Source organism: Saccopteryx bilineata, chromosome 2 (assembly GCF_036850765.1).
Source record: "Saccopteryx bilineata isolate mSacBil1 chromosome 2, mSacBil1_pri_phased_curated, whole genome shotgun sequence".
In the NCBI taxonomy this organism is placed as follows: Eukaryota; Metazoa; Chordata; class Mammalia; order Chiroptera; family Emballonuridae; genus Saccopteryx; species Saccopteryx bilineata.
Genome location: NC_089491.1, coordinates 285,079,200 through 285,096,624, shown reverse-complemented (window position 1 = coordinate 285,096,624; position 17,425 = coordinate 285,079,200). Strand labels below are relative to the sequence as shown.

The following is a 17,425-nucleotide window of genomic DNA, read 5'->3' as shown; positions in this document are numbered from 1 at the left end:
CTTTCCATTCATTTACAATCCAAACGCTTTTCTCTTGAAAGTGTCCTTCCTTCTCATTAACCTAGATTTTAACCTATTTTTTTCCCTTTACTTCTTTTCTCTGCCTTTTGTCATTATTTCTCTGTTGCATCACCTGGAATGCTGGCTCCGTGTGGCACGCACGCTGCCCATGGTGGCAGAACGCAGGTGGACAGGGCGTGAGTGAGCACACTGGCTTTCACCCCTCAGACTGTGGGGACCCCAAGACCGCCATCTGAGATGGGACTTGGGGAGCAGATGGAGGGACAGGGCCCCCGCTGGGAGGTGTATAAGCTTTAGGTGTTGCAAAACATGACCCAGCCCTGAATGGCCCCCTCTCCCAAGCAGCCATCTGACTTCCCGCCCTCACAGCATTAGCTCAGGGACCTGGGACAGACCTCCCCGGCCCAGCTCCCAGCACGCCTTCCACAAACTGTGCTGGAAAAATGATCTCCAGCCTGACCAGGTGGTGGAGAGCATTGAACTGGGATGCAGAGGACCCAGGTTCAAGACCCCAAGGTCACCAGCTTGAGCGCAGGCTCATCTGGTTTGAGCAAAAGCTCACCAGCTTGGGCCCAAGGTCACTGGCTCGAGCAAGGGGTTACTCCGTCTGCTGAAGGCCCATGGTCAAGGCACATATGAGAAAGCAATCAATGAACAACTAAGGTGTCGCAATTTGCAACGAAAAACTAATGATTGATGCTTCTCATCTCTCCATTTCTGTCTGTCCTTGTCTATCCCTCTCTCTGACTCTCTGTCTCTGAAAAAAAAACCGATCTCCATCAATTTCTCTCTGTCTCTCTCTCTCTCTCTCTCTCTCACACACACACACACACACACACACACACGCGCGCGCGCGCACACACACACACACACACGCGCGCGCGCGCGCATGTGGGCACAGTTCTTCCAAAAAGGAACGTCTACGTGCCATCACATCCATCCCGGGACACAGAGAGGGACTTCAAGAGGACACGGGGACAATTTCGGAGAGTCATCTGCTAACCAGTGCAGAGTCTGGAGTCTTTCTGGGAAGCTGGAGCAGAGTCCTCGGGCGTCCAGAGTGGGCTCACACCTGGGAGTTTCCGCAGTCCGGATTCGGGTGACTCCAAGGCCCAGGGTCCCCTGTGTACACTTGGGCAGCACCGAGGCCGGTTCCCTGCACACGCCGTCCCCACCCAGCTTCCACAGCAACTTCACCCATCCCCAGCGTTGGCTCTTACCCATGATGTCGTATCGGCTCTTGGGGTCACTACTCTTGGGCACGGTGACCTCAGCCACCTCCTGTCCTGTCAGGGGGCCGTACTGCAGCTTGTAATAGTCCACCTCGGTCGGGGGGTTCTCCCACTCCACATCCAGGGAGTTCTCTGTCTCGTCGGTCACCCACGCAGTGCCAAGCACAGCAAGATCTAGGACAGGGTCAGGACGGGGAGAGCAGGCCGTGAAGAGGAGGGGTCCGGGAGGGCTGCCCCAGGCTGTGGCCACCGGGTCTTCTCCCTTTCCTGACACACTGAGATCAGGCCTCAGCCCCAGGACACAGTCCTGACTGGTGTCTTAGGACACCCCAGGGAGCAAATAAACTGTTGGTCTGCACACAGTCCACAGAGAATGACTCTGTTCCAGGAAAGCTCATCTGCTCACCCCTCCCATCAGGACCACGCGGCCCTCCATCCATGCCGCCCTGGGCCACGCACTGAACTGTGCTGCTCAAGCCAGCCAGCCCAACCCCTGGGCCTGAGCTCAGACTGCTCTCAACAGAACACGCGGCCTCTGGCTGTGAGCCGGGCCCTTCCAGACTCATCCCAGGGTGAGAGGCTGCGGCCCCTCCATGTAAAGTCCAGGAAATGCACTGCGTAGGCTCTGGAGTACAACACTGAAAATAATGCCCGCTCCTGCCTCTGTTCCCAAATGCCCCCTAAGGATGAACTCGAGGCAAAACTATACTGTAGATGAATTTTAACTTGGTCCTTCTGAGCATGCTTCCTGTGACCAACCTTGAGCTCCTCCGCCAGGTACCTGGTGTCCTGGGCGGCCCAGCCTGTCCGCCCTGAGGCGGAGGAGCCTTTTCGTACACATTTATCCACACATTTATCAAGTGTTAACGACTAAAGCTTTGCCCTCCACACAGGAAAGGACTGAATGACTAAGACAGAGAATGGATCGCTGACACAGCGCTCAGGGAAGAACTTTGGGTGGCGGTGAAGAGGGCCTGGGGTCTGCGGGAGCACTTTAAAGTCCAATGCCAGACCCCAGGCAGATGAGCATGCCTGGAAGGCAAATTCCAAGCTCAGCCGGGCCCCTTCCTCAATCACCGCCCCCCCTCCCCACTGATCTGACTGTGTCTGATTCGCTCTACTACCCACACAGAGCCCCCCAAAGCCTTCTCTCTGAGCACCCGTCCCCTGGCCCGCCCCCGCCACTGGCCCCGCCCACTCACCCGCCCCCTGGTCCCCGCCCCCCTGCCCAGCCCGCAGACTCCTCCTTCAGAGACAGCAGTTCCTCCCGGGAACAGGTCCAGAAGTCAGCAATGAAGAAGGGCCTGCAGGGCTCAAAAATGAATTTAATGAAAACATTCAAGATGGTTATGGAGATAAGTGTCTCTGGCCGAGGCTCTCCTGAGGAGCAAACGAGAATGGGTTTCACTTGAATCAGATTAGACAAGAAAGACAAGCTTCCCTGCGGCAGGGTGTTACAAGTCCCTAGAATAAGAAGCCGTGAGGGGCCGCTAAGACTTCCAGAACAGAGGTCGGCTCCGGGGAGGCTTTGGGCACTGTTCTGTCTGAAGGCAGAGGCAGTGACAGAAAGGGGAGAAAGCGGAAAGCAGCTGAGAGCTGGGCGCAGTCTGGCTCCCACAGGAAGGCCCTGGCTTCTCCCACTGAACGTAAACAGTGTCACAGAACATTAACATCAGACAGGCCTTTCTGTGGCCATGATCCATCAAGACCATTCGTGATCATGTCTGAGCACAGGCAAAAATGGGAATGTTGTCCAAACCACTGAAAAAGACCGAACGATCCCTCTCCTAACTGCTCCTCCTGTGACAGAGATCTGGCCTCCTGTTAGGCTGCCCCTTTCTAAATATATACATTAACTGAGATGCCAATCATAGAACCATGCCCCCACTTCCTGACAGCATGTAAATCCATGCTTCCTTAAATCCTCCCTGAGTCACCTAACACAGCCCACATCCTACACATTTTCCTAACACACGCTCACTAAGATGCCTACAATCTCCACTGCATGCACTCTCTCCCCTGCTGCCACAGTCCATAAACCCAACTTGCTCAACCACAGCGATGTTCCAAGAGGGGTCCTTGGCTGGAGGGCACTGACAAAGGCAATCACAAATTGTGCTCTGAGGATGACAAGTCCCTCATGGTCCTTTCCGACACTGAGCCATCCTTGTCCCACCACCAAATAGGACAGGCAGCCAGATGTTTCTGCAAAGATACTGTGTGCCAAAGGCCTGTCCATCGAGTCTCCCTAGATCTTTCCCCAGGAGTTTAGGGCAGGATGGAGGCAGTGTACTTCTGCTAGCATCTAGAACAGTGCCCGCCTGGCACATAGTAGATGCTCAATAAAATATGTTGCGTGAAGGAACGAATCAAACAATGTTTCTCTAAGCCCTTGAAGAGCTAAGCAGCTTTAAGACCTTTCGTGACGAAACAAAAACTTCTAAAGTGTAAGTAGCATTTGGTGGTGCCCTAGAGACTCCGTCTGTCCCTCCAGATCCCTTCCCCATCCTGCTCTGTATCCCAGATTATGGCCTCCATCAACTGTGTTAGCCAGGTTCCCTTGTCCGTTGGCTTCTGGTTGGGTTCCGCCAGTGAGAGTCATCGGAAGATCAGAGGGCAAGAGAGAGAGTTCGGGCAGCTGACATCCTTCATTCCCTCCTGGGGGTACACCGTGGACTGCCAGCATCCCCTCACCGGAAGCACCCCATCTGGGGTGCTCTCCCGCAGCTCTCTCTGGGTCCCAGTACCAACTCCCACCTCCTGCCTCTTCCGCCTGGGGTGGACCCCACTGGTGCTAGTCCTAGAGCAGTGGTAGTCAACCTGGTGCCTACCACCCTCTAGTGGGTGTTCCAGCTTTCATGGCGGGCCGTAGCGGAGCAACCAAACGAGAATGGGTATAAATAAAAAGATAGATTTAACTATAGTAAGTTGTTTTATAAAGATTTATTCTGCCAAACTTAGCGAAAATCCCACATAAAGTACTTGGTAAGTAATTATTATTATATGCTTTAACTTGCTGTAACTCTGCTTTATAAATTTTATAAAGTAAAGTCACTTCCTTACTTTATAAATCACCATTACTGTAGAACCGGTGGGCGGTTAGAAAATTTTACTACTAACAGAGATATAAAAGTGGGCGGTAGGTATAAAAAGGTTGACTACCCCTGTCCTAGAGGGTTACCCACGCCTTTGTAAATACCTTTCCATTATACTTCCTTCCCTCCCTTTCCTGCAGAGACAAATCTAATAGGTGCTTCAGAAGTTCCTCACTCATCCATCGGAAGCTCAATGAGGACCTAGAGGTGCAGGTGTGTGGGGGCAGAGCAGTCAGACTTTACAAATCTTGGGGGCAGAAGACCCCTGGGGTGCCAACCCAGCAGGCTCTGTCACCGGCTTGGAGGACCCAATAACGGGTGAGCGGGAGGGAGGGGAGCAGAGCTGGGACTTCCCCAGAACCTAGGATTGCAGCAGCTGTTCTCAGCCCCCAATCAGGGCAATAGCTTGCCCAGTGGAGGGGTATTTGTGGGACCAATGAAAGATGACGTTCAACACGTCGCCCCTAGGGAACCTGCGCCCCTGGCCGCGCCCTCACCTGTGGTGGCCACGAGGCGCTGCGGGCTGCTGGCCACGTCTTTCTTCACGTTGCGCAGAGTGACGATGTACTTGGTTCCAGGCAGCAGGCCCGGGATGTCGTAGCTGTGCTGCTCCTTGGGCACATGGATCTGCTTCCCAGACAGCTCCTGGCCCAGCGGGTAGTAGCCGAGGAGGTAGTGGTCCACCTCACTGGCCGGCTCCCAGCTCACCAGCAGGGAGTCCTCCGTGCTGCGGAGCAGCTGCAGGCCCAGGGGGGAGACCACTGCGGGCAGAACAGAGACAGGATGGGGGAGACGAGGAAAGAGGGCGGGGCCCAGCCTATGGGTGCTCACGAAGGCCTGCTGTCTACACAGCACTGTCACACAGGTGTGGAGGACGCAGGGGCTGTGTAAAGACCATTCTGGACCCCCCTAAAGTTATGAGTTTGGGAGTTCATACTGAGCCCTTACACACACAGAGCCATTAGGTCACAGAAGACCAGAGGTCCTCAAACCAGCAGCAGCAGCACTACCTGGGAACTTACTAAAAATGCAAGTTCTCAGGCCCCTCCCAGATCTGCTGAATCAGAAACTCAGGTGGCCCCAGCGTTGGTGCTGTCACAAGCCCTCCAGGGGAACCTGACAAGGGCCAGAGGCCGAGCCCCGGCAGAGGATACAGTGGAGCTGATGGTTCAGTGGGGCCCGGCCGCGGAGGAGAGCGTCCCCTGCAGCGGGCCAGGTGTCTGGCTCTCACCTTGCGCGCAGTCGAGGCCAGTGAAGCCCTCCCAGCAGTAGCACTCGCCCGTGTCGCAGAAGCCGTGGCCGCTGCAGTCGCCGGGGCAGCGCCGCTCACTGCAGTCCTCCAATGTGAAGTCCTCGTGGCACTGGCACACGCCGCGCACGCACACGCCGCGCCCACTGCAGTTCCCAGGGCAGGCAGGGTGCGCGCAGTCGGCTCCCACATAGGGTTCGGCACACAAGCAGTGGCCATCCTCGCAGCGCCCGTGGCCGCTGCATGCCCCGGGGCAGGCAGGCACCTCGCAGTCGGTGCCCTCCCAGCCCTGCTCGCAGCGGCAGCTGCAGGTATCTGGTGAGAAGGTCCCGTGGCCGCTGCAGTGGCGGCTAGGCCCTGCCGGGGAGAGGACAGACAGGGGTGAGAGCTTGAGAGTGGGGCCTCCTTCCCTGAGACCCTGGAGAGCAGTCCTTTAGGGCTCTTTCCCTGGAGGATGGTAGGGGGTCCACCCCTTCCAGCCTGGGCCAGACTCTGACCTGTGACATCTACGAGCTTTTCCTGTTTCTGCCTAAAAAGGAGCCACCGTTCTCTTTCTCTCCCCATCCCAAGCAGGCATGTGACTCCTCCGGGTCCCCTCCTTTCTGAATGGTGGTCATTCTTTAGTAGCTTTCTATGAAGGAGCCTGAACTACGAGGCAGGATCCTTGGGGTGGGCAGGAGAGATGCAAGCTGGACAGGAGCTTGTCTTATCCTGACTGCAGGAGGCTGACCTAGCGAGCCAGGCCCTTGGGAAATGAGCCCAGACTGAAGCCTGCGAAAGTGGACCCACAGGCGCTACATACTGGCCCAGAAATTATGGGGGGTGGGGAGAAGGCTGCCCTCTCTGACCCCGGCCAGCAGGAGGCAGCTGGAGGGTGGATCAGGCAGCCAGCCCGTTTCCCAAAACCCCGCTTTCCTTCCTAAAAATACTGTCATCGTGATGACTCTCAGGGTGATTCCATACCACTCTATCCCACCAGCGCCACCATGTCTAGCTCTGTGTCTGGTGTATCTGGAGGTGCTCTTAACAACTTCTTCAGGCATAGAAATGTACGTGAAGGGCTGCTCATTATTATTTGGATCAGCCTGGAAAGTTTATGTTTAAAAAAAAAAGAGAGAAGGCCTGACCAGGCGGTGGCACAGTGGATAGAGCGTTGGACTGCGATTCGGAAGACCCAGGTTTGAGAACTCGAGGTTGCCAGCTTGAGCGCGGGCTCATCTGGTTTGAGCAAAAGCTCACCAGCTTGGACCCAAGGTCACTGGCTCAAGCAAGGGGTTACTCGGTCTGCTGAAGGCCCGCGGTCAAGGCACATATGAGAAAGCAATCAATGAACAACTAAGGTGTTGCAACGCACAACGAAAAACTAATGATTGATGCTTCTTATCTCTCTGTTCCTGTCTGTCTGTCCCTGTCTAGCCTTCTCTCTGACTCTCTCTCTCTCTCTGTCTCTAAAAAGAGAGAGAGAGAGAGAGAGAGAGAGAAGGATTGAGAAGTACAGATTGATAGTTACAAAACAGGGAGGTCGAGTACAGCATAGGGAAGATAGTGGATAATATTGTAGTAACTATGTATCGTGCCGTTGGGTTCTAGAAATATCAGGGGGAACACTGTGTAAAGTACATGACTGTCTAACTGCTGTGCTGTACACCTAAAGGTCATGCAAAATAATAATGGATGTCAACTGTAATTGAAACAAAATTTTTTTTCTTCATCTTTTGCAGGAAGCCCAGATCCTCAGAGGGACAGAAACACCAGCTGCCGCCCTGGCCCTTCACGCCCTGTCTCCCTGACGCTTCTCCCCACTCCGCCCCAGCCCATGCCTGCCTGTGTTAAATGAGTGTCTCAGTTCCAGTCAGACTGGGTCTCACTAGTATAGCCAGGGACTGGGAGTGGAGAGAGAGGCCCAAATGTAACCCCAGCCCCCCTTCCTCCCCACCCCCTCACCAAACCAGCAGCAGACTTGCTAAGGGAGAACAAAAAAGTGACCAACCTTCCCTTCAAACCAGCCTTGCCTGGAAAGGAGAGATTTCAGTGACATGTGCAGTGGGCTACTTGCTAGAGTTTTTTAAAAAAAACGATTTACAGACTTAGTAAGTTCCACCAGTACCTTCCTCTCATCTTCCTCTACCCACCTCCCATTGCCCCCAACCCATCTTAACAAGGCTGGGAAGCAGACTGACTTGTAAAGGGGGAGCTGGTGTCACAATCTGTCCCCTAAGCTGCTGATCCCTTGCTCCTCAAGCCTGGAAGGGTTCGGCCCCTTTGGGAAGCCCCTACCCCCTTCTGCCCGACAGAACTTTCTTCAGCCTTGGCCTTTGGGGCCTAGACAAAGCAGATGCCTCTCTCCCTGCCATAGAGGTGTGGTCCCCAACAGATAGAGGGGAGCCCCGAGCCAAGGCTCTTTCCTCCAGCAGCTTCCCCAGGCCCCTTAACTTTATTCTCAGCTGGGGTTTTCTTTGTTTGTTTGTTTTCTTTTTACAGGGACAGAGAGAAAGTCAGAGAGACGGATAGATAGGGACAGACAGGAACAGAGAGAGATGAGAAACATCATCAATCATCAGTTTTTCGTTGAGACACCTTAGTTGTTCATTGATTGCTTTCTCATATGTGCCTTGACCACGGGCCTTCAGCAGACCGAGTAACCCCTTGCTCGAGCCAGCGACCTTGGGTCCAAGCTGGTGAGCTTTTTTTTTTTTTTTTTTTGCTGAAGCCAGATGAGCCTGCACTCAAGCTGGCGACCTCGGGGTCTCGAACCTGGGTCCTTCCGCATCCCAGTCCGATGCTCTATCTACTGCACCACCACCTGGTCAGGCTCAGCTGGGTTTTAAAGCCCAGCCTCCTCTCTGCTCAGTCGGGAAGGCAACCCCGCAGAAGGAGGCAAAGCTGCCCTCCCCTCTGTGACCCCAGCTTCAAGACCCTGAAAAAACAATTGTGTGGGTTTTTTTAAATAACAATTTGCTGACTTTCTACTACAGGCCAGGAATCTTAAATACATCATCTATAGTTCTCTGAACTAGACCAGTTGATAGAATTGTCCTCCCTGGTCGGTTCAGGAAACGGGAATTTGCACGAAGTCAGAGCCAGGAAGGGCAGAGCTAGGACCTGCCCGCTGCCGTGCAGAAGAGACCGCAGCTTTCCCCACAGAAGAGACCGATCTGCCCAGAAGCATTCTTGGCTGGAAGCTTCAACCACAATCCAGATTCACTTTAAGGTCCCCCCTGCTGCTCAGGCTGGAGTCAGTGCCAGCGAGCAGGTCTCCTGAAATCACCCAGAGTGCTCGTGGGGCTGGCGGACACCTGGCACTAACTGCCGAACGAGCTAGGTGGGAAGCTCACCGGCAGCCCCTGGGCAGCAGCGCTGGACCGGACATTGCTCCTTCACCTCCACCATCTCCGCCTCCAGCTGCCTCACCCGGGCCAGCAGGTCCTGGACGGCGCCTGCCAGCTCGCAGTCCTTCTGCGGAGTCTGCAGGCGGATGTTGTGTCTGAAGATGATATTCTGCTCCTCGGCCTCCCCCAGGGCCTGCAGCGAGGCCCCGTCGTCACCAAGGGGCTGAGGGTCAGCCTCCACCTGGACCAGGGCGGACTTGGGCACGTCAATCTTGTAGGTGTGGCTGACGGTCACCTGTTGCTCCTTGTCACTGCAACCATGAGGCTCGAGAGTGGCTGGGGCCGAGGCCACCAAGAGCGCAGAGCCAAACAGGAGCCCCAGGGGGACGCAGAACATCTCCTGGTGACCCATCCTTGGAGAGACGAGGAGCAGACCCTCCAGTAGGCCTGTATCCAGGAAAAAAGTGCAAAAGACTGCTATGGAGATTTGCAGATGGAAACTGGCCTTTTAAAGTGGATTCTAAGGGTCCCCAGAAAGCTGAGAAGCCAGCAGAAAGATCTCATCCCGTATCTCCTGCCAACCACAACTGCATCATCCTGTGTTCTGTCCTCGCCCACCACACACTCCTGTCCCTGGCTTTTGCTTACCTCACACTGTTCCCATATGGGGTGGTCCTTCCCTGTGCTTCTAATCCACTCACATTTAAAGAATGACAAGGAGAAGGACTGTCTTGTATTGAGGGCCTACTGTGTGCCAGGCTTCGATTCTCTATTCTCTGAACTCTACAACAACCCTAATGCTAGCCTTCCGTTGTCAATGCCAGCCATTGGGTGGCAGAGAGCACGTGCTATGTGCTGGGTGCTATTCTGAGCACTCCACACTTATTTCACCCTCACACTGACCCTTTGTGGAATTTATAGACAGAGAGACCAAGGCACAGCTAGCTACCTTAAATGACCTGCCCACAGGCACACAGCCAAGAGCTACAGAATTTGAACCCAGGCCTTCTGACTCCAGGGTCCATGATTGCCAGCACAGTGTCGTGTCACAGAGGAGGGATGGAGCGCATTGTCCTGGGTCCCGGCCAGGGAGGGCAAAGTCTGCACCCAAACCCCGGGCCAATGTCCTGCTGCCACCTCTGCCTACAAACCAGCAGAAGTTCACACTTTCTGATAAAAATGCCTCCTTCCTGCTGTCTTCCACATACCCCCCACCTCACCCCGGCTGCAATGAGCTCTCCCTCTGCTAAGCATCCTAAGAAATGCGTCGGTCCCTTTGTGGCTCTCCTGCTGGGTTGGTTATCTTGTGTAGAGTTACTCTAATGTGCACCCCATCTCCCTGTGGGGCCGTGAGCCTCTCAAGGACAGGACCCAAGGCTGGTTCCTCTTGGGGCCCCCTCCCAAGGCAGCAGCACCATGGGATTCAGTCACCCACAAATCTGTCTGAGCCACGCTGCAGGGCTGCCTCCGGACAGGAACTTCCGTGACCAACTCGGGACACGTAGGCACCTGTAGCAGAGGCTGAACCCAGCCCCCTCCTGAAGGCTGTGTCCCACCCAGGCCCAGGCTCTCCCTCCCCGCTAGGAGAGGCAGCTGTGGCCCTCTGGAAAGACTAGCCAGACAGAGCCTCGGGAAGGTCACCTGTCTGAGATCTGTCCCCTTGTCTGCACCGTGGCAAGGACAGTGCCTGCCTCATGTGGTGTGCGGCCATGCCACTGCCCAATAATTAGTCTGAAGTTTGTTTAATTTTTAATCCACTACTAAGCATGATTTCCTCTACTTCCTCATCTTTTTATGGAGGAGGGTGACATCTATATTGGAGAAAGCACATCACATAAATTGTATAGATTTAACAAAGGCAACAGCCATGGAACCACCAGCCAGATAGGAATGTCACCAGCATCCTAGAAGCCCCCATATGTCCTCACCTGATGCTCCTCTCTTCCAGCTCAGTAGGTAGAGTCAACAGGTGGCCACCCAAGGAGCCAACCTGGGCAGATCACCCTGTTGGCCTTCCTAGTCATTAAACCTAATTTTAGTACTCTGTACAATCTTTGATCTTTAATAGCCATTATCTATTTATTATCAGGATGTGGAGGAAACAGGACAAAGGGCCTGGCAGAATTATTACTCAAATAACAATGTTACAATAATACTAAATGTCACATATCACGTTGCTGCTATGTGCCAGGCACTGGCCAGGTGTACGAGTCCTCGAGAGTAAGCCTTACAACCGCTTTGTGAGGTGGGGGCTACTCTCCCTTCCTGGGCGAGGAGCCATAGGTGAGAGGTAAGGCCACTCTCTGGGGCTACCCCACTAGTAAGTGACCATCGGGATTCCAACCTGGGTCCACCTGATTGCAAGCTGGTGCTTCTCTGTGTGGATATGTCATGCTGGTGCCAATGACAAATGCATTTAGTATGGACCTGCCCCTATGCAAGTCTGTCCTCTGGGCACACGTCCTGTATGTGGTGCCCAAGGGAGGTGCTACCACTGTGAACTGAACAGGACAGCACCAAAGAGGGCTCTTCTTCATGGTGCCCCCTTCCCCACTCCCCTTCCTGGCTCTTCCTACAAAGATACAGTATTGGTAATATACTAACAATAGCTCACCTTTTCTGAGCACTCACTACATCCCCTCCACACAGCCCTCCACACGTGCAGCTGGGCTACACACCATGCAGACGTAGCGGAATGGTCAGTGGACAGTTGTTGTGGTCGTGGGGTGCGAACTATGGGTCGTAAGTGCTCACACATTTCAAAGCGAGCTGGTGCTTTTCTGGGGGTGGGTGAGTAGGGGTGAATGGGGGTGGAGGACAGAGAGAGCAGTGCCTGCCCTTGCCCAGAGGAATTCAGAGCAGTGTCTGCTGGGAACAGGCTGCGATGGAGGAAGGCCGCATGGGAGAGGCCTGCACCCAGCATTTGGGAGGACAGGATAGGTAAGTCCTGCCATAGGAAGAAAGCAGCTGGGGGCCGGAGCTGGGTGGGCAAACCACAGGAGGAGGTGCCCCGTGGGTGGAACAAAACGGAGTCTGTCTGAAGAGACCATAAAAGGTTCCATAGAGCAGTGGGTGGGGCGGGGAGCAGGAGGGCATCTGATGACAGGGACCACGACAGCCTGGCTAAACACACTGTTCCTTCTCTCCGGATCCCCCTCCCCCAGCCTACAGTGGAGATGGTGGGGGTGGCGGGGGCTGGAGGAAGAAAAGCACCAGGACCCCCTCGGTCCCCTGTCCCCTCTCACTCATCTTCAGTTTCAGGGTTGGGCCAGGAGGGTGAAAGGGGAGATGTGGCCCCGGTGGGACACAGGCTCTGCCACTGGGGCAGACCTGCCTCTCCCCAGAGGCTTCTCTCCCAGCACGAGGGACCAGGGAGCTCTGTGACCGCTGACATTTCTGTCAGGGTGGGGAGGGCAGTGAGGAGAGCCACAGAGCAGGCGGCAGGGCTAGTGTGGGGCGGATATACTGCGGTTTCACAGCCCCCGCCCTCACACGCTCAGCCTGGTGACACAGCCCTCCACATGTAATCTCTGCCTGCTCCCTGGGGGCGGGGGGCGCTCAGAGGCACAGAGCAGTGAGCCCTGACTGAGACTCGGGCACAAGGGTCCCCCCCCCAGAGACATTAACCCCGGTGCACATCTGCTGTCCTCAAACCACACAGACAGGCCCCAAAGTGCCCCCTTGGGACAGGGCAGCACATGGTGTCCACGATCCCAGATCCCTGCCGGCGACAAAGCTACAGAGCAGACTCAGCCCCCTGTGCCCACGTCGGCCACCCAGGCCTGAGGCCCCGCCACGCTCCCTGTACTCTGAGACGTCAGTGGCGTGCAGATGGCTTTCCGAAGACATTCTGAACCAAGAGAGGAAAGCCATATGCTCTTGCCATAAACCACAAAGCTGCGCAAGGCCTGGAATACGAGAAACCCCAGAAACCCTTGCAGGAGCCCCTGGTGTCGCCTGTCCTGAGTTGTAACCAGATGTCCTTGCTAATTACAGCCCTGCCAGGGCCACATGTCGACCGCACGCTGCGCTCAGATTTTCCTGGGCAGAAGCATTGCTCGAGGGAAGATGGGCAGCAGGAACCCTCGGCCCGGCCCCCATCAGTGAGGACCCAGCGGAGACGCGTCCTGTCCCCCCCCCCCACGCGTGGCAGGAGACACGTGCGGTCACCGCATAAGGAAAGGATGACCTCACCCGCTCCTGCTGGCAGAGCAGACCACAGACAGCGCTCCCTGAGGGCGGGGAGGGGGCGGACAGGGCCTCCAGTCTCCCCAAGAAAAATGCAGCATGGTAAGTTTCTGAGTGGGAGTGATTGATTGCTCTATTGAGGAAGTTTCTCACAGAAAGGAAGGTGAACACCGTGGGAACGTGTGCGGCAGAGGGGGTCGCATGCAGGGTTGTGCGTGCAGAAAGCCACAGGGCCTTGGGGATCCCCAAGAATCGTTCTCACTACAGATCATACCCTTAATTCTGAGGGCAGGAGAGGGGTGGCCAGGTGGGGGAAGAGGCTCAGTGAGACTCCAGACCAATGCCTGAAATTGCTTTTTCAGGAAAGGTTCTCTCTTTGAGCTGTGTACCTCTGCTGGTGAGCTGGGTGGAAGGTCCCCGGGTTCTATCTGAGAGACACACTCATGTCTCAGGGCTCTGTGTCTGCGCTCTGTTTCTTCTTTCTTGGTGACCACAGGGGTAGATTTGTGTAGACGGCTCCCAAATCTGTATGCGAGTTCCTCGACCAGACGACCCTGTAAGCTCGGGGATGGCAGCAGCCACGACTGTGTGGGTCTCTTCTGTATCCCCAGCCTCATGGCATAGCCCGACCAAGGTAATATTTTGTGTATTAAATTATAATAGCCGCTGGCTTTTTTGCATGTTTATTAGATGACGGGTACTGAGCCGAATATTAGATGAACATTATTCTCACCTAGCCTGCACAATCCCAGGAGCATATCTTTATCATTCTTTGTAACAAATGCAATGAGGGGTTAAGTGACTTGCCCGAGGACACACAACTACTCTGCAGCAGAGCTGAGACAAACAGCAGGCCCGCCTGCTCCCTGTGTGTCCTCCTCTCTCTGCTGGATTACCTCCCCAATGAGAAAATCAGCATATGTGAAAAAAAACACAAACCAAAATGGACTCTTCTCTGCTGCATTTAAGAGAGAGGCTCCCCTGAAAATAAGGAAAACCCAAGACATGCTAGGTGCTCAGTTAAACATTTAACTGTTCAATGACTAAATCCTGAGCCTGCAGGTTCTGCGCAGTGCCAAGCATAGCCCCCGTAAAGTTGGGTCAGTGTCGCCCCTGTAGGGAGGCTGGATCCAGGCTACGTCTCCTGAGAGGACACACAGTGTGCATGCACCCAGACCTCTCTGCAGGGGCAGATGTCGACCAAGCCCTGGCCAGGGAGAGGGAGAGTCTTTGCGTCGCAGACAGTCCTCTCCAATCCCAGGGCTAAAGGTCTCCGTGTCCCCTCATTTTCCCCAAATAGGGAAATACATTCCGGTCAGGAATAAAGTACACAACTCACGACAAAGGGAGCGGCAGCCTGCTTCCTAGCTGCTGTTACAGATCTTTCTACTTCATCCAGCGCTCCCTCCCGTCCCTGTGACCTCATCCTGCCTTTGTGGCGAACCACCGCCACTGAGTACTGCTTGGGGTTTCAGAAAAATGAGATGATCATGGGTTTCCAGTGGAGTCACTTAAAAAGATACTCTGTCCCCCAATGTCAGGGTGGACGTCCCTGAACTACGAAGAAATGTAAGCGTGCACAATGCCTAGGCCACACTATTCCTGCCGGGTCCCACTCCAGGCAGACCCAGGACGTGTACGAACATTTCTGTTTCTAGTTTCTGCAACAGTGAACTCTACATAGGCATTCCATAGAGGACATGGGACAGCTAGGTCTGGGTGACAATGAAAAACTGGTTTTATGTGATGAGGCTTAAGATGGTAACATCCTAGGCCCCATTCTGCCCTTCGCTCTCCTGGTCCAGTGGAAGCCCCTGCAGGTGACATACACCCCATGCCACCCCCTCCTGAAGAGCTCTTCCCATCACATCTGCTGGAAGAGACAAGTGGTGCTGTCCCTGACCAACAGCACTCAGTCCGGTGGCCCAGGCCAGTGTGGCTGTTGTGTGCTGCCCACAGAACCCCACCTGCCTTGCGAAGGCTCAAGCGGGTGATGGGAACGGCGGCACGGTTTCCTAAGCCCTGTTACGCGCACGCCCCGTGCGGAGTGCTTTGAAAGGTCTCCCTGAGCGGCAGGCGGGTCGCTCCTTCCTCACGGGAGAACTTCCTTTCTCTGTCCCAGGAAATTAGTGGCTCAAGCACAGTGCCAAGATCAAATGGGCACAGGCATAAACTCCAGGACCGCGACCACGTCGGACCAAACAGCCTCTCCCAGAACGACTATGTGGCACCTTAGGTGCAAGTAGCCCTGTGCCCATGGTGGGGCACCCGCCGGCAGACTGCACTCCCTGGGTGAGGGTGAGCAGAGGAACGGGACAAAGTCACAGTTTTTTCCCTTAGTTTAGCACGTGCTCTTCCACACACAGAAATAACTTGTCAAAGCCCCGTGCTAACTTCCAGAAACCTGCTCTGCTCCCCTCTCCCTCTCGGGGTCTGTCTTTGAGACCAGTCGCTCCTACTGAGATGGTGGCTGGCGGGCCTTGGCAGTGAGTCTACTGAGGCAAAGCCCAGCAAAGCCGCTGCCTGTCCAGGGGTCAGCCTGAGACCCTAGCATCACCAGCTTGCAGACTGGCGGCTCCGGACGCTGCTACGGGACCTAAACCGTGAACTCGTGTCTGGGTCCAGACCCAAGAGCAGTCAAGACCCTGGAGGGAGCCGTGGATGGACATGAGCTCCCACTGGGTCTGGGCACAGCTGCCTCAGGCGTCTTCTCAGGAACAGACCTCAGTCTGCCCTACATTTCAAACCACAGAGCGGGGCCGGAACGGAGACCAGAAGCCACGAGCTGATCTGAAGTCATCCTGCCCTATTCCCCCCACCCGCCAGGAGTCAGCTGCAGCCACAAACTTGAGGACACAGCAGAAATTAAAATTATATGAAACAAGCGATTTTCAACTGGTGTGCTACAAGAATTTTTAAACCGGCAATACCTGACTATGTAGTCAGGGCCACTGACCTTTTCCCCCTTAGATTGTCCAATAGAAAAATGACAACAGCCAACACAACAATAGCCGTTCCGTGTGAATGAATCAAATCATACCTTTTTTTTTTTGACAGATCGGCAAAAAATATATTTTTTGGTGTGTTGCAGAATCTAATAATTAGTTTATGTGTGCTGTGAGATGACAAAGGCTGAACATCGCTGTTATAAAACAATGTCAAGTGGGTTTTCCCATCCGTCCTCCCTGATGCTGCTATGCCCTGTTCCTTCCTGGGTCCCTTTTCCAAACCCCATCACCTTGTTTGACCCTGAGCCCAACCAACGCCCAAATGCCAAAAAAAAACGCTGATTCTTCCCATACACATCCTGTACTCTGCCAGCCACCACTCTACGGTCCTGGCTCAAGAGGTTCACCTGATATCTGGGTGATGCTTTGGATTCTTCAAGAACCAGTGGACTGCAGGTGCTGTGGCTAACCTCTGTCCAGATGTGGGTAGTTTATTTTTATGTTAGAACTTGCCCTTTCTATAATGCTTATATAAGCAGCTCAGGTTTTGTGCTTTGAAGTGACTGTTCTCATTCATTCTTTCTCTCTCCTTCTCCCAGCCGCAAGAATAAACAGATAAATACAAAGACCTCCAACAATGAGTCCACCACATCATGTCTGCAAATGTTTTGAAATGTCTTCTTTGAGGCATTGTGAGGGAAATAGCATGAGGATTTGGAGAAAAGAAGTTGTCATCTTACAAACAGAATCAAAACCTGTACATTTAAATGTCTGAATAAATGTCTAAGCTCATCCAGCCAATTTGCAAACCTCATCGGAATTACCAGAGATGGGAAAGCCATAATAGTTTCCTGATCACAACTAAAACAAAGGTTCTATTTTAGAATTTTTTTAAAATTCTAAAATACATTCTAGACTTACCAGGGTGGTCACTTTGTAGGGTTTATAAATGTCTAATCACTATGTTGTACACCCAAAACTAATAAAATATTCTATGCAGCTGAAATTAAAATTTTTTTTAAATATATATTTTAAAAACAGTGATACAGGCCTGACTTGTGGTGCGGCAGTGGATAAAGTGTCGACCTGGAATGCTGAGGTCGCAGGTTTGAAACCCTGGGCTTGCCTGGTCAAGACACGCATGGGGGTTGATGCTTCATGCCCTTCCCCCCTTCTCTCTCTCCCTCTCTCTCTCTCTCTCTCTCCTCTAAATGAGTAAATTAAAAATTAAAATAGAAAAACAAAAACAGTAATGAATAGGTAAATTACAGAAGAACAGGCCCCTGACGCCGGGAAGAGCCGACAGAGAAGTGCAGATGAGACGAGCATGTGAGCTGGACAGGAAACCATCTCCACAACACCA

General features: G+C 53.9%; 1 protein-coding gene across 2 annotated transcripts in view; it reads right to left on the bottom strand.

Moving 5' to 3' along the window:
- TNN (tenascin N) overlaps nt 1-17,425 on the bottom strand; it is a 48,012-nt gene that overhangs the window by 30,276 nt on the left and 311 nt on the right. For both annotated transcript variants that reach the window (XM_066255120.1, XM_066255121.1), the window contains exons 2-5: nt 8,933-9,373; nt 5,580-5,954; nt 4,846-5,109; nt 1,242-1,427 (exon numbers count right to left, since the gene is read on the bottom strand). In XM_066255120.1, coding sequence (XP_066111217.1) covers nt 1,242-1,427; nt 4,846-5,109; nt 5,580-5,954; nt 8,933-9,338 — 1,231 coding nt within the window. In that variant the 5' untranslated portion in view covers nt 9,339-9,373. The remainder of the gene's footprint in view (nt 1-1,241; nt 1,428-4,845; nt 5,110-5,579; nt 5,955-8,932; nt 9,374-17,425) is intronic.